The 20,261-nt window shown below is 47.3% G+C and overlaps 1 protein-coding gene across 2 annotated transcripts in view; it reads right to left on the reverse strand.

The window, feature by feature from the left end:
* LOC144159352 (sodium- and chloride-dependent glycine transporter 2-like) overlaps positions 1-20,261 on the reverse strand; it is a 104,689-nt gene that overhangs the window by 55,541 nt on the left and 28,887 nt on the right. Inside the window, exon 1 of one of the 2 annotated variants that reach the window (XM_077690772.1) lies at positions 2,588-2,786. The exons of the other annotated variant lie outside the window; for it this stretch is intronic. Coding sequence (XP_077546898.1) covers positions 2,588-2,599 — 12 coding nt within the window. The 5' untranslated portion in view covers positions 2,600-2,786. Of the gene's footprint in view, positions 1-2,587; positions 2,787-20,261 lie in introns of those variants that run through there. 2 annotated transcript variants of the gene reach the window in all.

Raw genomic sequence — 20,261 nt, forward strand, 5'->3', positions numbered from 1 at the left:
AAGAATACACAGATAACACGACGAGTGCTTGGGAAAATTCAATGTATATTGCGAAAATTGATTTCTTCGACTTATTCCCTCCCACTAAATCGCACTGGATCTAAAACCACGCCTTTAATCCAAATAAAATTATTAATTGTATAATCGCTATTGTGGCACCTTTGCTTCTGGTGCTTCATTAGCTTGTGAGGGTGACCTTATGGCAAGGGGAACAACACAGAAAATTCCTTAAACAAATTTATTTATTTATTTATTTATTTATTTATTTTACGCTCGTGGCACAAAGGGAATTGGAGAGGGGAGTGGAACAGCGTACAATACGCAGTAAATGAAACGCGAACACGAAAATATGAATCAGACAACACGCAAATAGCGCAATTTAACCTTTCCGTACAAGTCAAAATGACGCGTGGCTTGGTTACAAAAACAAAGCCCGGAAATGTGGCATTCCGAATATACCAATAGCGCGTCATTATTAGACCTCAACGAACGGTATTTTTCAGTTTTGCGTGTTTTGATTCATATTTTCGTGCTCGCGCACCATTTGCCGCGTATTGTACATTTTTAGCAGAGAACAATGTTTAACAGGTTTCTATTCAATTCAATTTACTTCTGTGGCGATAACATTCCGCGTATTCTTCCAAAGCGAAGGTTTAAATGCCTTACTCATGGCGTTCGACGTGCTTGCCGAAACTCACTCCAGGAAAGCCAACATTGCAGAATGGGTTTAACAAAACGATGATGATGATAATCAAAGGCCCATCAAGCGCCTTCTGACATGGCCGAAGCCGTTTGGATTGAATTCGGTGCAAACTGCAAGCATCTGCTCACACTCTAAGCTACTCGAACTTCTAAATACGTCGAATTGAAGCAAATCAATCGCAGAGGCCAACTTAACTACAACCAAAGAAAGCTTCGCGTTTCAACCATATCTCTAGTTGGATGAAAGGGTCTGATTTTTTATTTTGTGCCAAAAACTGACTTTCTCATTCAAACAACACTACCATAAAAAGTTCGATATTCGACACCTTCGTCGGCGCACGTGTTTCCTGTGTGCATGTATGTTTGTCGTCACAACTGGAATGATGCGAAAACCGAAAGACAAGACAGATAAGCTTCCGGAAATGTTTGTATACTTTTTGTGTGTACATTTACCGTCACTACTGGAGCGATTCGAGAAAAAAAAACTAGTAAATCTTCGGTGGAAGCTGGATACACCAGTAAAACCTGAGTCATGAGTTTAAGCTATGAATTCGGTTGTATATATATTGGTCTGGCGTGTTTAGCTTTTACGATGATACGAGTCGGTAAACGTCTATTATAGGTTGCCTGTCAGATAATCCGTGCATTCCTTAACTTATTCTGGTGTCCCTTAATTTAAATTAAGCGAAGTTTTCTATTACTCACCGATGACGTTGACGTCCGAGTAAAACACACTACAGAAAAGCCAACTTTACACAATGGGTTTGACATTGGGTGCATCAATCGTACACCACTTAGCATAACAATAGGATGTACATAACTGACCTCTCGTAAAACGCAAAGTATAGCTTGGAAGTGCATACCGTTAGCGCCGACGATGATGAAGTACATTCCCTAAGCAAGGTTGGCCTTTGGCTTTGGGCAGTTTCGATTTTGGAATTTGGGAGAGTGAATATTGGAAAGTATAGCTTGGCAGTACACACGATTAGCGGTAATAATGATAAAATAGATTCTCTAAGCAGGGTTGGACTGTGGCTCGGACTTTGGCAGTTGGCATTTTGGAATTTGGGAGAGTGGATTTCGGACTCTGGCTTTGGCTCACGTTGCATTGGAGTAAGCTACGCGTTTTAAACATCTTTCTTTTAAGAAAGTGGCTTTGATTTTAATTCTCAAATGATGATTTAGCTTGTTGCTCTATTCGGGATGAGCGCACACCTTCTTCATCCGAAATCTGTTCGGCCTCACGTTTTTGTCACCTCACGAGGTTGCGAGGGTGGCAACTTCGTCTTGTGTCCCCTCCGTCTTGCGCCGTCTTGTGTACCCTCTTCCTCGTCGTTGTGTTTTTAAGCGCTGTTTAGGATGGACGGATACCAACTAGCCCAGCTGTCTATTCTGTTGGCAACTTATTGTTTGAGATGTATAGTCCGCGTTTGAGTTTCAAAGATGTAGTAATCCTGTGGCTTTACGCGGAAAGCAGTAAAGAAAGTTAATTTTTTTAACATAGGAGTGCTACGTCGAAGTACTGGAGTTCGTTCACTGATATCCCTCGCAAACGTATTTACCGTCAGCTTCGTTTGAAGGGAAAAAGTGACGGGATAAAATTTGGCTGCTGACATTCCCAAACATTGCTTTATTCGCCATAGCTTAAGTTGTTATATTGCTTATATTGTGAAGGTTCGTCTGAGCGAGGACAACTGATACTGAGCTAAAGTACGCAGCCGTCCTGGCTGCCTACGTTTCTTGCGTAAGAGCGAGTGAGTGTGTATAAAGGTATAACTCGTGATAGCCGTGCATACCTAGGTCACGCTCGTTGCGTTGAAACACCATAAAATTTCTAATACCCGTTTTAGGGAATTGAAGAAACGGTAAAAAAAAATCAACGCACCTTCTTGGCCATTGTCCGACAAGCCTACTTCCTAACAGCCGTCTTCGGACGAGATTCACTTCGTAGCGTTGGCGAAGGTGTGTGTGTTCACCGCGGTCGCCGGCCAGGTACTGAGGAATCGCGTTTCAGACTCGAGTCCATGTCGGCGCGCTAGCCGCGCCAGGCACGCCGGGACGGCACGTGCTATCGGCGTTTACGTCGCAGGATACGCTTCTTCTTCCCAATCGGCGCAAGGATGCGTGCGTATCACACGCGGGAATTCATCGGGCCCTCAAGGTCTTATCGGTAAGTGGACCGCGCGCGATTGCGTGCCGCATACCTGAGGCGCGGGGCAGCGCTGATAAGAGAGAAATCGCTGCGCGTTGCACATTATCGCCGTGTGTTTCTTTTCCTCTCTGAGTGTGGACCAACACTGAGTGGATAAAAATGCCGCAGCGCAGATTCAGTAACGTTATAATGGTAGTCAAATCCCCCGTATTTATTGGTCGCCGTCTGAGAGCAGTCATATGAGGTGTAGACCAACAGAGAGCACTGAACTTGCCTGCTGGTGCGTCGTTGGCCTTTAGGGAAAAAGGCAATAGTCCGGCCGTCTTCCTTTCCAGAAGGTATTGAATCCCGCTAGTTTTGACGTCATTTCAGTGCTGGTAAACCAAAGAATCCTGCACTCGACAACACGCCCTGTGTCGCTCCTCTGTTCCGACTTCGCAGCTCAAGACACCATCAAAAGAAGAGGACGGTCGTCACGGGAAGTTACGAAGTATAACATATCTGCCCAAGGGCTATGGAACCGATTCTTCTAACGATAAGAGCTACCGGATTTCCTATTACAGTCGTACAGCTCTTAGTCAGCAACTAAGCGTGCCGTGCGTTCAACGCTGAACTGACGTCGTGCACAAGGATGCGCCCCGCTTTGATAAGAAACACAGTGACCGGACGGAAGCTGTCCAAGCAGAATCTCGACCTCCATGAGCAGCTCAACTGTTTACTGTGCGAAATCTGGGCGCACGTGCTGTAACGCGGAGTATATAACCCGGCCGCGTGTTTAAGGGCCGGACAATCCCATCCCCCATCCCTTCCCCTGCCTGAATTTCAGTGTCCTCTCCTCCTTATGGAGCAGAGCGTCCACCTTTGCCGTGTTCTGCGACACGGTTACGTGCTTGGGGTCGTTGTGCCACTTTCCGGCAAGAGATCGAAAAAAAAAAAAAGCCTCAGATGTCCACGTTTGCCAACGTCTTAAGCGGGGGACACATGTGCGGAGAGCGACGCGCTCCCGCGCGCGTTTTTACCCTCTCCAAGAACGGTCCAGTAGCCTTCATGCGTGCTCCTGGCAGCCGCCGGACCGGTTTCCAGAGTGCGAATACGCGTGCGGATACGCGTCCCTCTCCGCTCATGTGTCCCCCGCGCTAGAATTCCGTGGACAGCAGCCAATTAGCTCTTCGGGCGCAAAGAAAAGAAAAAAACTCGCAAAACATCGTGAGCCAATCCACTCTTAAGGGTGGGTGACCAGCGAAGCTGTTTAGCACACGACCTATAGATGTGACGCAGGATTTAGGTGAAACGTGTGTGAAAATTTAATTTCTCTTGAGCTACCCGCCGCGGTGGCTCAGGGGCTAAGACGCTGCGCTGTTGAGCACGAGCACGCAGGTTCGATTCCCGGCCTCGGCGGCCACTTTTCTGATGGAGGAGAAAAGCAAAAACACCAGTGTGTACGAGATTTCGGCGCACGTTAAAGATACCCAGGCGGTCAAAATAATCCGGAGCCCTCCACTACGGCGCGCCTCATCGCCTGCGTTGTGTCGGCGCGTTAAACACTACAATCAATCAATCAATCAATCAATCAATCAATCAATCAATCAATCAATCAATCAATCAATCAATCAATCAATCAATCAATTTATCTTGGGTGTTGACGGCGGTCATAGGAAAGACGCCTTCTACACGCGCACTGTTTTGTTTCGTCTGTATTCGACTTGAAAATGGTGCCTATTGACGAACAATCAATTCAAAATGCATTACCGAGTGATGAAACGTATAAGCTGGAGGTCCAAACCCTGTCGTGAACGGCGTGCGACTTGGTGGTGACCACGTGTTAACAACACAAACACCGGTACGTTCATTTTCCAAAGCCTCGCGCTTCAAAGGCATGGACTCTCGGCAGTTTTTTTGTCGGACATGACGTCACATAATCTTATCTGCGCGATCGGTGACCACCGACCAAAGCCACCGCCAAGAAACACAACTGGGTCATTGTAGTGGGGCTTCTATTTCCATTTGGTCGTGTCACTAGAATGCTAACTTGCTGTTAACCCGCTGATAACTATGTTTCTAGTGCTGACTCATATTACGTCATTCCTGCCGGTATAACGTCGCTGTACCGAAAAAGATTGCGTGTTTTTCAGTACTTCGTGCGCTTTTTTAAAGCCTAGCTTTTTATCTCTACCCCCCAGTGGTTCTGCAGCGACCGTTTGTGTCAATAGAAAACTCCCGCGAAGAAATAAAAAAAGTTTCTGGCACTGCTACCAATCGAACCTGGGACGAATAACGGAGCGAGAGCCTGTTGTCTTACCGATTGAGCAACGAGCCCACGCGGAGACGGGGGAGACAGACGGTGCACTCACCGAGCACATCTGCGGGATTACCCCCTGCGTTCTCGCTGAATGCCACGTGATAGCGTCATGTGACCTCTCGCGCCGCTGTGGATGTGCGCTCCTTGTGGATGTGCTAGGAATTGTTAAAAATAAAGTAAGCTCACACCAATGTGGCATGGCATCTCCCTTCTCCTCCGTCTCTGCTGCCGATATCTCTTTGAAGTAATAAAGGATGTGGTTAAGTGCATTTCACTTGCCTCTGGTTTTACTCTTTGTGGAGCCACGTGTGTGAATTCAAGTGACGCCCCATGGGTAATTGTTGTGGGTGTCGTTTACAGCTTCGCTGTCCAACCACCTTCACAGGGTGGATTGGCGCGCTTTAAAAAATGTCTTTCGTGACTGGAATGGAGCTGATTGAGTTACCAAAGGCTAGTTCTTTCAAATGAAAAAAAAAAAAGGTATTTTGCCTTCATGGCAACTTTAAGAATTGCTTAGTCGCTTCTCATGATAAGGCGCTTGCCAGGTCAGTGTTTGTTCCACTACGGAACTATGAGACGTATCAGCGCAAGCGTAGGAAAATGCGGCAGAAGTTTCCACGGCCCCCCGTTAGCCAGGTTCGCGAGAAGGGGCGATTGCCCTTTGTCTCGGTCTCTATGCGGGAGGGGGCGAGCGTTTGTCGGGCGCCCTTCTGTCCCGGATTTCAGAAACACTGTCGCCGTGACTTGGAATCGGAACCTTGACCGCATGCCGGACAATAGAGCGCGTTAGTTAATAAACAAAACTAACAGGTCCCGTTATCCGTGACGGCGCATCAAGCTGGGCCTTGTGTAAAGAGTCGCGACAGACACATGATAAGCATATTCCAGGCTCTTTTTTTTCTTTATATATTTACTTCTTTGTCTCTGTGCAGGAAAAGGCAGACATTGTCAATCAGATTTGAAGAATGGGGATTGAGATCAGGTATACATCGTTATTCAAATTCGCGCGCTTCCCAGTATGAAAACACAACAGGAATACCGCAAAAGCCTAAAGGGAATTTCTGTCGTGTGACAACAAATTTTGTTGTGGCGACAGAGGTCCTGTTGTTTCGACAAAGACATCTGTTGTTACGACACGCATTTCTGTCGTAACGACAAAGCCAATTTTCTCAATTACAGCCATTCCCATAGTTACAACAAAACTGCCATTTACGCTACTCTTCACAATGAGCAATAACATTCAAACCATGTTCAACTTTTGATGGAACATTAAGATCCCGACAAGACAGGAATTCGGCATGACGGAACATTAAAATGAAGACAGGAATATGACACGCGACAGAACATCACAATCCCGACACGCGAAGAGTACGACAAGACGACAGTACGACACGCGAAAATACGACAAAACTACTGAAATTTTTCTTGTCATTTCCTACTGGGTTCAATCTTGTCGTTGCTTTATAATTTTGTCGTTGCTTTTCATTCACCTTTTAAAGTGAAAAAAAAAGCGCCACCTCCAATAACCTCAAGAATGAAAAATGCTGAAGCTAGTCATATGCACGACCGCATTATTAGATGCAGAGCATCTGTTTCACTCGCCTTGTCCCTCCGGCGTCGTCGTCGGCGTTGTCCGCCCCTCCCTCGTTCTCCTCGCCGCGCCAGCTGCGCTCTCCGCCGCTTACCCCCTCTCCTCTCCGATAGCGAACACTCTCTCGCGAGGGGCATTCGATTGGATTGGATTGGATTGGATTGGATTGGATTGGATTGGATTGGCTTGGCTTGGATTGGATTGGCTTGGCTTGGATTGGATTGGATTGGAATAAAGTGGATTGTGTTAGATTGTGTTGCGTCATAGCCGCGGCAGACGCGCTGGGGCCGGCGCATGTGCAGTACTCTCTCTTCCGCGGTTTCCTCTCCTTCGGGCGCGCTGCGCATATAACCAGTGTGCCGTTCTCCGGCGAAGCAACATCCACGCTTGGCTCAAACACCTAGAGTCCACGCCGCTTTACAAGTACGCCAACGTCGTCATCGACTGGGACCGGCTTACGCAGTCCCCTAAACGTTATGCGCGCTATAAAACGCGGTCCCTTCGCCGCTCCGCCTATGCGTCGCATCTACACAGGGGTTCCCGCGAGGGGAGGTGGGAGTTTTTAATAAAAAATGTTCGGAGACCCGTCGTTACACACTCGGCGGCAAAAATAAATTTGTGAAAAAATTTTCTACGGCATCTCATTGTTCCACATGTCTGTCCCAACAAGTACCGCATTCACTAGTGTAATGGCCCGAGTCTTTTCGTATCTCTTCCCCTCGTCCCAATGTGATAGGGGAAAATCGATGATATGGCGGCTAAAAAACAATTTTTGTTTTTTTTTTTGCGCAAAAACCGAACTACGTTTTTTTATACAAAAAATAATCTGCATCCACCCGCCCAATTCGACATCATTACGAAGTTTTGCTACTTTCACAGTTTAAGAAGGGGGCGCTTCAAACATTAGAATAACTGGGGTGGCTTAAATATGGGTGATATTCTAATGATTTCTCGTCGTCGCTTTCATTTCTTAAGTTTGCAGGTGTGGCCACTGCAACAGCGCAGCCATTACACGCGTCTTCGCGGTACACGCGATTTTGATATCGGTTTCCGCTGTCATGCGCAACTCGTGCGCTCGATCCCCCGCATGCGCAACGGTTGGGAAATAGTTATACTATTTCGATCAACAAACCCACGTTAGGCATACTTGGGTGGGCCTTTACCAATGACCTTCCAATTCTACCTGCTGGCGTATTCGAATAAAATCTGCTAGATTACTGTTCTTGTGAAGGTGACCGAACTCGGGTTCAGGGGCCCTGCAACACTTTTTTTTTCTTTTTTCAAAATCATACATGCTTGCAGAACTGGTCAACCAACACATCCAGTACTTAGATCACGGGTCGCAAGTACCTCAGCCAAAATTTACGACTTTGTGCCCATCAGATGACTTAAAAACTCGCTCAAAAGACTTTTCTTTCTTTCCTGGTCTTGGAGCTCTGAGACCGCTATAATTACGTCATCGCAACGGTGTAATGGCTGTCAGCCGGCTTTCGTTCAGTTGCAGCAATGAACGCATTCGACAGCCACTCCAAAAAGAAAGGCACAAAAGCAAAGCAGAAACGGAAGGCGTATCTGCTGCGACGAGCAAATCACTCAGTGCCGCTCCGTGCTGGCGACTGCTATAGCTTTCGCAGTGCTTCCAGACGCGAATGCGAGAATGAAAGCGTTTATCGGAAGTGTTGCAGGGCCCCTTTATTGTGTATGTGAGAATGATGTAGGAAGGATGACTAACAGTTACGAAAAGGTCGAGCGTTAGTGGGTAGTTAAATTTAACGGTCTGCCACTAAGGTGTATCTGCTCCCACTTAACGCACATTCTTGCCACTGCAGCTTCACAAACACTCTTGGCCATTGACCTTATTTACCCGGCCCGCACTTATCCTCCGGGGCTCGTGGGAAGGGAGTGGCATGCTTTTCGGTTTTTCTAAGGGCAGGTTTTTTCCGCTGCTGAACCAACAGCTTATCCTGCCATGTTGTTTTGGTAACGCGGAAAAGATTCCGACGCCGACGCCGGCACAGTGACAGCACTTATCGGCGTGAAGAATGGACTAAAAACGAAGGTAGCGTGTCTGTCGCCACCCGTTTCTTCAATGGGATCGTAGTTATAGGGAATGTGACATCGAAGCGTGAAAAAGTAAATAAGAGATTGAGAGAGTCAGTTAGAAAGGAAGGCAGAGACAACTAGGTATCCGGACGTATGTGCCGCGTCTGCAAAAGATCATGGTACAAAAATAAAAACACAAAAAATAGAAACACGTGAAAAAAAGTAATAAAAGAACATGTGAAGAGACATATAGTTTGGTAATAAATTGGAAACCATAAAGGGCCTTGCACATTGAATTTCGCGACAATGCAAGGAAATCACTTCGAAAAAAAATGTAGAAGTTCACAGGCGACGCGAATACCAAGATTAATCGTCAAAAATAAGTTCCGCCTCTGTGCGAAAAACCTCTCTAGAATCTCTGATATGACAAATAAGAGAAAAAATATCTTGAGATAGCGAAAGAATAATTAAAAACCCACACAAAGAAACCAGGGGTCTTTGTATTGTGCGCCCAACACTTTCGAGATGTTTTCTGAATTAAAAAAAAAATACTTAACCGAGCATCCTGTGCTCCCGTCTGGATGACGCCGCGGTGTTTATTATCTCCGAGAGGAGCTTGTTATCTTATCCTTTGTGGAACAAGTAGCAGTAAGATATAAAGTATATGCGCGTCTGCGGCAAACTCTTTGCTGCTTACTTCATATTTACCTCCTGCTGTTAAATATGTCTTTCGGTTCGAGCTACTGACTTGCCTTCAACTTCCCATTTATATCGCAAATGTGCTCCATGTCAACAAGTGGAACGTTTGGAGCGACACCTCAAATAAACTTTAAGATTTCATTTAAGTGTTACGTTATACACTATCCTTTATTCTATGCGTAATGCGGGTCCGTATTGAACCACTAAATTGCTTGCAAGCGTGAGTTGCTCACAATAGAAACAATAGTAAATTGTAAATCTACTGCTTACAATAGAAAGAATAGTTGCACTGCAAACCCCGAAGGGTGGAAAACTAACGATTAGACGACACTTGTTGTTTCAGTCCATGCCCTAGTCTAACGTCACCACCACCACCATCACCATCACCATCATCATCATCACCACTATCGTCGTCGTCGTTTTCACCCCTATCATCATCATCACCATCAAGATGAAGCCCTCTGATGACGGGCCACCTCGTCACCGATTTCTTTCTTTCGAAATCATGAAAAAATTAATCGGCCAACGAATCCTTATAGCTTCCTTCTTTAATATCAAGAATAAGCCTACAGCCATATCGGCGCTCTACTTAACTTATCCTCGAGGCAAGGGCCTCCGGTGAAGATGAGGAGACAGCTAGAGGAGCAATTTTTCTTTTTTGGAAATGAAACGATACCCCATATACCCCACTTCACATATTGCATTTACCACCGTTTTATCTTTCGCTGTGTTGGAACACGTGCCGAATGTGAGCCATATAAATTGCAGAGTTGCCATTGATATATACATCCACACTTCAAGTTTGAAATCCTGTCAGATGAATATCAGATGAAAAGTGTCCGTGCTTTTCCTGCATTCCAAACGCATTAAAAAAATAAAGCCAAAAAATATCACTATATTTTGTCCTTTTTTCGACGTCGTCCTAAGTGTGTTAAGGTTTGCAACGAAGTTGCTGGACGTACGTTTTTTTTTTCTCTTTAAGAAGCGGGTAAAAGCCTTAAGGTATCCAAATTTGCAGCGCCGTTTTTCTGTACAAAGTTTGTTCATCAACAACAGAAGAGCTCGTAGAAATCGAAAATAGTATCAGAAGGACTACCACTTCTTTTAGATGCAACGCATCTCATGCTCGCCCCTCTGTCCTTCCTGCGTCTGTCCGGCGTTGTCCGCACAGCTGCGCCTCTCCTCCTCTCCTCTCTCCGATAGCGAACACTCTCTCCCAAACAGCTGCGGGTTGGCGCAGCGCGCTCTCACTCCGTTGCTAGGCGCCGGTGGGCGGCGCTGCGCGCGCTGCGCATGTGCATTACTCTCTCTCTCTCTGCGCGCTCTCTTCTCCTTCGGGCGCTGTGAATACAAAGCGGCATGCCGCGCTCCGGCGGTCTCAGTCGACGGTCGTCCGCCCACCTCCCCTTCGCGTGAGAATTCCTGCTATAAGCGTAATCAATACGATGGAAAACGCCAATGAAACCCCCCATGAGATGCGTTGCATCACACCAGGGTTCCCGCGAGGGGCGGTGGGCGTAATTTTTTTGATGGTTACTTTTGTGTTCTTCATTTAATCGAAAACACTGCTCTTTACTTTGTCTACCACATGAAAATACTGAACTACTGCATAACAATGTCTGGATTGGCACCTAAAATGAAGTCAACATCATCTTTCGTTATAGCGATGAGGCTTTTACATGTCCATTACTATTATTTGTTTAGCAGAAGAATGCCGTCATTATTCTCAGTTTTTTAAATACGATAGTCTTGGTCTCACAAAACCGAAAATTGTGGTCTTTCTGTAAGTGTTTCGGTCTGCTTTTATACAGCTGGACGAGAGGAAAATGGAGGAGAGACGCACATGCGCAGTGGGGGTGTGGACGGCGCAACAAGGGAGGGACATAGCCCCGACCATGAGATGGCTCCTGGAGCGACAGTGTTGCCGGCGTCTTCCTGAGCCGGCACGAGACGAGCCGAGCGGCGAGGAGGAGAGCGACGTTATCACAGCTGGCGTGGAGAGGGGGACGCGGAGGAGAGGGACGGACGCCGGACGCCGACGGACGACGGAGGGTCGACTAAGAGATGCTTTGCATCTAATATTTAGAATCAAAAATACAGAAAAGAGCTCTCGCGAACCTGGACTTTCAGGCAGTGTTCCAAGTGCAACAGCAACAAAAGGTTCCAGTAGATGACGCTAGCAGCAGAACGCGCGAAAATTGAATCGACTTTACCGGACCTCCTCCGTGTTTATCGCAGGAGGAGCGAGACGGGAGGGGAAGAGCATGGCAGGTGGACAGTAAACTGAGGTGAGGAATTCATGCTGCAGAGGCGGCAGAAAACTATCGACTTTCGACGCGTTTGCCGCGAAGTCAGCAGATCCGCGGCTAATTTTTCCTCTCCGCAAATACTTTGTATTCCTTTGGTTATTGCGACTACTTGTTGCAAAGTTCCCCACTGCGTGCTGGCCTCCTTGTTTCGCAGCCACACTTGCTTTAAGGTCTCCCATCATCATAATGTACTGGCATCATCATCATCATCAACAGCCTACTTAGGCCCACTTCAGGGAGAAGGCTTCTCCCACTGGCTTCCAACAGCTTCTGCACTGCCTGACTGATTGATTGTAGGGTTTTACGCGCCCACGCAACGCAGCGGTCCAGCTTCTGCACTGCGCCGCTCGAGTCCAGTGCTGGCCACCGAACTTCCGTATTTCATCCCTTCATCGTGTTATTGCCTTGACCTTCTCCTAGGCCCATCTCTTGGTATCCACTCTGTTACCCTAATTTTTTACCGGTTAATTTGCTGTATTCCCAGTTTCTGCAAAAACGTCGATACGGCAATAAATAACTTAAAAGTAATGTGCTGTACTTTTACTTTATTCGTTGCGGTATTCACGTCCTTGTAGAAACTGTCAAACGCATCATCATTGTAGCTGGAGGTTCGACCATAGACTTGCACTACATTTAACGTGTTCTTGCTGTTAAACTTGATCTTAATGGCTTCGTTAAATGCTAGAGACCTTTCACACATTCTCATTTATCTCTTAATAGATAAAGAAACCAATCTCAAGCTCGCTTCCTTCTCAATGTCCCTTACAGCGCTAAATACGCCCGCTATTCCACTTCTTAAAGCCCTCCTTTGTACCCCCAACCTCGGCCATTCCTATGATATCGAAGTTAAATCCTGAGAGCTGCGTTAAACGTTGTCAGGTTCAAATTCCAGAGGCACCCTGTCCGGAACCCTAGCTCTCTGCTGTGTCGCTGAACTGACGGCTACCGTGGACACGTGACCAGATCAGCGATACAACAGAACATATATACAGCCAAGAATATATGAGCTTTTTTTATCAACTCAGCGAAGTCCCGAAACCGAAACTAAATCCGATAAAACTGTACTCACAAGAAAAACTCGGCAACTTTCCCCTAGAAAACTGGTTGCCACAAAATAAGTCAGATAACGTCCGGCGAACATGTACGCTGATCGTATTTCGTCTAGAAAATGAGCCAGATCCTGTTGTGGCACGCATCGAAGCGATCCAAATGCATTTTCCCTATGAAAGGGTGCTTTTGGTTGGACACATACAACAGAACATGGCAGCTTTCTTGTGGGTTTTCGCCTGACAGCTGGGATTGTCAGGAGGAAGGAATTATTTATTCAAGATATTAGTTCAAAATTAATAAATATGCTAACCAATTAATTAACTACTTGTTTTAATCACTTATGGCCGTAAGCTTCCTTTTGTTGACATGGTAAAACACATCACATAACGAATCTCACAGTGTTGCATTTAGGTTCCGTAACAAAGTTTCGCTGTTTTCTCAAATTCTGTTTGGGTGGACTTGCTCATTCAAAAAAACTGTCGCCATATATTCCAGGTTCGCATGCCACAAATTACGCACTTTTTTTATTTGCTGTGCCCCTGGCTTATCGTCTTTAAATGCACATCTAAAATCATCTTTGCGAAAAACGCCCTTAACCCTGTAAAAAAATTAAATGGGGTGTATTCTCTTGTTCCTCTTGTCGTTCCTCCAAATGGCAAGTTAATGGCGGCACGTGATAGCCCGTTTACTCGCCGAACTATCTGTGTCAACTCGATGAAGCACTCCACAACCCGCCTTGTCTGGTCGGCGATAGACAATCACAGGCGCCGGAGCTTGCAATTGTGCTCGACCACCGCCCTACCATTATCAGGTCCATCACTGGGCGCCGCGCCTTTTCGTCGGCCCCGCTGGCATTTCCGTGCTGAAGGATTGCTGCAAGGGGGGAAAATCTACTACCCGACAATCAAGATTAGCCGGCGTCTTTCCCTGTCCCCACAAGACACATCACACGTCTCTTGAAGCCAGCTCTAAAAGAGACCACGAAGACAAAATCCACCTGTGTTCAAGCTGAAAGAACTAGCCATTGGTAGCTCACCTTGGTGAGAGAGAGAGAGAGAAACAACTTTATTGGATAGTCTCCCGCAGAGAGAGCAAGCAAGGGCTCCGCGGAGCCGTCCAGCAGCTCGAGGCAGCCCTTGCCAGGCAGAAGCGTGGGGAGGCGAGAGCGGAGGGTCCGAGGGGACTTCTCCGGAGACCCGCCGCGCGCCGAACCGGCGGACGCCGGCAGGGCACAGCCTTGAAGACGTGAGCGGCCGCGTCGAAGAGCTCACCTTGGTAGCTCACTAGCCCTTGGTAGTTCACTCTTGGTAGCTATCTAGCACTTGGTAGCTCACTCTTAATAGCTCACTGGCACTTGGTAGCTCACTCTTGGTAGCTATGTAGCACTTGGTAGCTCACTCATGGTAGCTCACTCTTGGTAGTTTACTAGCACTTGGTAGCTCACTCTTGGTAGCTCACTAGCCCTTGGTAGCTCGCTCAAACGTTTTAACAGGGGATCTGTTTAAGTTCGAGCGTGGTCCGGGGGCGTTAAAAAAATACAAAGAAAAACTCTTTCTGCTTGAGGTTCCCGGAACGATCTTAGCGCAGCTGCGGGGGCGGAGCCAAGCCTCGCCTAGCTACGACGTCACCACTCCGGCGCCTTGTGACTCCGCTCCGAGCACATCGTTGACGCTCCCGCAAAACATGGGTCGGCCGAACAAGTATGCAACTTCCGAGGAAGAACAAGCGCAGCGCGTACGCCATCGTGTCGCTGCTCGAGAACATGTGAGACACCGCTACGATCCAATTTCGAGTATCGCGCCGAAGCCGCCGAAGAGCGGAAGATCCCGAGTACCGCGTTCGTGATTTGGAGAGCACAAGCGGAATCACCACAATCTTCTCGTTTTGCCAAGTTTTGCTAGGTTTTGCTGGGCTTTGCTAGGCTTTGCTAAGTTTTATTAGGTTTTGCGATGTTCTTGCTAGTCTAGGTTAAGTGTTCAGGGGTGGAGCCGAGCTTGGTCGGATTTTACAAGGCCGTTCCAGTCGGTCCCCCACACTGACAGCGGATCCCAGAGGGAAGAAGCTAGGTCCGACCCCAAGCTCCGCTGCTTCTCCAGCCTTGTGCAAGCTGCGCCGATTCTTTTGTAACCGAGAAACCGCAGGAAATGTTGAAAAACTTAAAAATTTTGCGCTGCAGAGACAAAGTCCCGAAGTGTCGATGTTTGCCAAAGCGCCCCTGTTAAACGCTGTTTGAAAAAAAATTCGACTACATTCGACGGGAAAGGTTAACGGCCGCCGATCACAGTGTTAGTACTGTATCCTATCTTTTTCTTTTCGGAGCTAGCCTGCCAAATTAACCTCTTGGCCTCGCCCCGCTTCTGCAGACCTTTATAACTTCGACCGCACAGCAGCATGTTAAGTGCAGAGCACTTTAAGGGCTCGCCTTGTCGTCCTCGCTCGCTGTGACAGTCGATGTCAAGCGACGGCCGGAATCAGGCAGCGCAGCGAGATAACGGACCCAAGTAGAGCCCGGCGTACCCGTCGTAGGGTGTCCCGCAGAGGCTTCGAAAGCCGAGTGGTTTATATAGTCATAACCGTTCGAAACCCGCGGACCGCTGGCGCTTGTCATACATCCCCCGCTGTTAAGCGCAAAGAAAGCTGCAGGTGCATTTGAGGAGAAATATACGTAATTAACCGGCAGCCCCCGCATTCATTTAGTTAGGAACGCTGGTTGGGTTGGTTTTTACGGTGGTAAGCGAAAATAAGTGGCAGTGCAACGCCGGCACGTGCGCGAGGAAAAGCAAGCACAAAAAGAACAGAACTCCCGCTGGCGCAGTTTCAGGCAGGGGGCGCGCGCGCACTGCGGATGCGGGAAATTTGAATTAAACTGGGTGGCAGCACTGAGCGGATAACGGTGCTACATCCCATTATGGCGAATCACTGCTCTGAACTTGCGACAGCTTTCACATTGAGTAGAACGGCTTTAATTTTTTATCACTGGGCTCGGCTGGAGCGGACCTAATTAGCTTCCTCGATAGGATGACATCACTGCGCATGCGTAGCATAGTCAGCAAGATGCCAAGCCATTACCAAGGTTTAAGAAATGCAACGGTCGATAGCGAAAAGGAATTCGGGGCAAATTGACCAGCTTCCTGGTTTTACGGTCGTGAGCCATTTTTATCTTCTGCACCGCATAGACGCGAGTCGTCCGGGAAGCAATTGCACTGCCAGAGTCTAAGGCGACCGCTGCAGTGAACGCTCTTGCAAAGGCACGTTTTACCTTGCCTGGAAGTGCGTACGTTCTTCGTAAGGCTGGGAGTGCACTAGTAGTGCGAGTACGCCGGTAAAGTGTGCGTACGAGGAAGCACTCGATGGTTCGAGCGGCCGGTGGCGAGAATTAATCAGAGCGCTGGGCGTCCATCCTTTTCCCGCAGCAAACTCATCTGCCGGCTGCCTTGTGATATTATTACTCCGATATCCTCGGAAGGAGGAAGCGAACGGGATGTCCCCACTACACCGCAGCAGCGGGCTGCTGCAGTAATAAGAACGGACGGGTTAAAACGAAGATACCGGTGCGCGTATACGAGCGACCCGTGAAAGCATGGTTCGGTTGTCTTCCCAAGTTTCCTGCAGAATAAAAGAAGTTTGTCCTCGTCAAACTCTGCTCATAAAGAGGATGAAGAGACAGAAATTTGGACGAAAATTGTTGGAGAGCACCGACTAAGGTACCGGTTTTTGAACAGTAAAGCAAACCTCGTCTTTGTAGCGTCGTTGGGGATACATACAAACAGGTAGCGCGGGCTCAATCACTCGCTCGCTCGTTCAACTGGTTAATTCAACAGTTCAACTGGTTAATTGTCCGAGTGCCCTTTCCGTCCGCTGTCAAGGCTGTTCAAATCACTCACTCACTCACTCACTCACTCACTCACTCACTCACTCACTCACTCACTCACTCACTCACTCACTCACTCACTCACTAATCCACTCACTCACTCACTCAATCACTCACTTACTCACTCATTCACGCACTCATCCACCCACCAACCCACCCACTCACTCACTCGCCCACTCACTCGCCCACTCGCTCACTCACTCACTCAATCACCCACTCACTCACCCACTCGCTCGCTTACTCACTCACTCACTAATACACTCACTCACTCACTCAATCACTCACTTACTCACTCATTCAGTCACTCATCCACCCTCCAACCCACCCACTCACTCACTCGCCCACTCACTCGCCCACTCGCTCACTCACTCGCCCACTCACTCAATCACCCACTCACTCACCCACTCGCTCGCTTACTCACTCATCCACTCACCCACTCACTTACTCGGTCACTAACCCACTCACTTACCCACTCGCTCACTCGCTCGCTCACTCACTAACTCACCAATAACAATTCACTCACTCCCTTATTCCCGCTTTCCCAGACAGCCAGGGGTACAGTGCTGCTTCCCGTACTTTGAGACATATTGATCCAACTGGACAAATGACTTCATTTTTATTTCCAGTATCCCTCTTTGAAGTCGCAGACTCGGACATCGTCAAAGAGGAAACCATAGGCAAAGCTCACGTGTGCTGTTCTGTGAATTTTCTTCGCACTTCTTTCTGTTGTATCCAATTTCTCGTCGCTTCGCGTATGATCCGTCGGCATCAGCCAGAAGCGAGGAGAAACAAAAGGGTGCACATGATACCTACTGTGTTTGAAGGCCTGCGGTTTCATCTGCCTTGCGCGAATTATCGCCTTCCGCTACCTGGAAAACGCTTTCTGGAAATGCGATCTACATCTCTCTCTCTCCCTCCCCCCCCCCCTCTCTCTCTCTCTCTCTCTCTCTCTCTCTCTCTCTCTCTCTCTCTCTGCCGATATTCTTTCATTCTGACCCAGGCATTTTCTCGCTGAGCATCGACGCATGCCACAGCTGTTGGCTGTCCTCGGTGGCGTTTCCGTGCACTTCATCTCACAGTAGGATCGTCGAATGACACATCTACTAAACGCGTGCAGCCATGTCCAACTAAAACGCGAACCCGAAAATGTACGATCCAGAACGCAGAAAAAGCGCAGTTGCATTCTTCGTAAGTGAAACCGTCACATCGTTGAGTTAAAATAGTCCAGTGTTGGCTGGCGTTGACTAGTGGACCATTTGGCGTTTTGACATTCTTCAGTTCCAGCGCACTGGAACACGGCAGGGCACAAAGGAAGGACAGCGCTGTGTCAGCGTCCCTCCTGTGTGTCCTGTTTTGGTACGCTGTGCCTGGAGACTGTTAGCCAATTTGGGAAGCACAACTCTCCAGATGTGCCAGAAGGGTGACATTCCTTAACCTCCACAGAAAATAGTTACACAGACTATTCCTTAACCTCCACAAACAATAGATTTCGTGTGTTGAAGTTAGCATCTCCAATGTTTTCCTTTAATTTGTTCACGATTGTACGTTATGATGTTGTAAGTGTATTTCTCGGCTACGTAGAAAGAATTTGGGGCCTGTGCTCGTATACGCGCATGCGTGGACGTGTCTAGTTCGCAGCTAATCTGCTGCAGATTCTGTGCATGTATAAATGAGGTGTAGAAGCGCTAACCTCACGTGAACGTATCCCTGTTCGGAAAGGCATGAGACATGGTCTCTAAACATTACTTCCAGTTTGCTTAGAGAGGATGCTTACGAAACTTGATGAAAAGGAGTCATGAGTGCAAGTAAATGGGGAAGTTTGAGTGACTCGAGATTTACGGGTGCCATCGTCGTTTTCAACGAGTCCGATATACGAAAGGATACTTAAGGACGTATAGCTCCCTGAACGCTTAACGATAAAAGAAAAATTCGAAAATCCATTTATAATAAAAGATGGTTGAAGCGCGAAGCTTTCTCGGGTCGAAAGCCAATGTTTTGAACTTTGGTCATTCGGATTTTGGACTTACGTTGAAGACATTGGTTTTGTACCAGAGAAAGTTGGCTTTCATGCAGTGCCTTTTGAGGCAACGTTGCCCTCAGTAAGGAATAGAAGGCCGCGCTTTATTATGAACAAACTGATGTATTGTTAAGCCCGTCGGCCATGATGAGTGCACACAGAATATCCGTTCAGTTAGGTTGCTTTGAAAACTATGACTTAAAAGCGCCAGCCAAAAAGACCAAGAAGTAAACCGATGACATCGCATTAAAAAGCGGAATGCCACATAAACTTTTCATGAGGCCGTAAATGATTTCACAAAACGTGCATTCGTAACCGCATTGACCATGCCTCTTTGCGCACCCTTCTGTAACAAAGTGAATTTCCCTGTTCGGTCAACAATGTTCGCGAATGGCCTAAGTACAACTGTTATTTTGACGGTCAGTTTAAACAGCGCTTCCCTGTTGTATATTCCGTCAATAATAGGAACTGCCACATTGCGTATTTCAATCCAAAAAAGCAGGGTAGTCATTAAGGTCGAGCACGGTTTCAAGGCGGTCGATGATTTCTACTTCGGACGTTACCCACAGAAGTTAACTGCTGCCAGCAGTAATTACTGTCAATGAAGACATAAGTGGGCTGCATCTTAACAGGAGGACAAATGTCTTTCTCGTTTGTAGCTTTCTAGCACAAAGTGCTCTATGCTTTAATTTCGATGGAGTTTCGGTTTGGTTTCGTCTGCAATTCCGCTTCGAAGCTTTCCGCTCCCCTCCAGTTTTGACACCCGGATATACCTGCGGGCGATTAACGCTTAGCGGCAGTAAATTCCGACGGCTTTATTGTTTGCGAATGCGAAACATCCATTGGGTCCATAGCCGTTCTGAAGAGAAAATAACTTTACCAACTTTTCCTAAAGAAAGTTGAGAGAAATGCGCAAGCTTTCTCACATCAAAACAGCGTCAAAAGTGCGTCAAAACCTTCACTGAAAGTCGTCCAATCGATCGTCAAACGTTCGAAGGCCCAAATCGCAAGTGACGAACGAACCCATGCGACGATATTTCGAGCACTAAGTAAACGCATCTACGGATGATCTAAATGTATACCGATACGTGGTTTATGGAATAAAGGTATCCTATTATACTTCTTCATGGTCGATGCGTGTGTTGTCTTATCTAGAAGCGTTATTTTTTCGCAATTTTCGAGTAACCATTTTGACAAAATGGAAACCCAGTTGCACGCATGCGCCGTGTGTCCAGAGATCTTATCAGAGCTTTCCGGTCGACCAACCGGTCTATGGGAAAAGCTTTTTAGTTTTTCGACAGAACGCCGTTGGTCCCACTAAGAAAGCTTTCACCCTAAAAACAAATCGTTTGGCAAGACATGTTGAACTGCTGCACGCTCGTCATATTTGCGACCGCCTGTGAGTGTACTCAATCAAATGTACTCAAAGACAACCGCGATGCCATTGCATCGGAGCAGCTAATGGTATATAAGGCACGGTGTTTATATTTACCATCCGTTACGCTAACATTTTCTTATGGGTCTGTGC

The sequence above is a fragment of the Haemaphysalis longicornis genome, unplaced genomic scaffold, assembly GCF_048455015.1.
Source record: "Haemaphysalis longicornis isolate Haplotype H1 unplaced genomic scaffold, Haemaphysalis longicornis Haplotype H1 scaffold_10, whole genome shotgun sequence".
NCBI lineage: Eukaryota > Metazoa > Arthropoda > Arachnida > Ixodida > Ixodidae > Haemaphysalis > Haemaphysalis longicornis.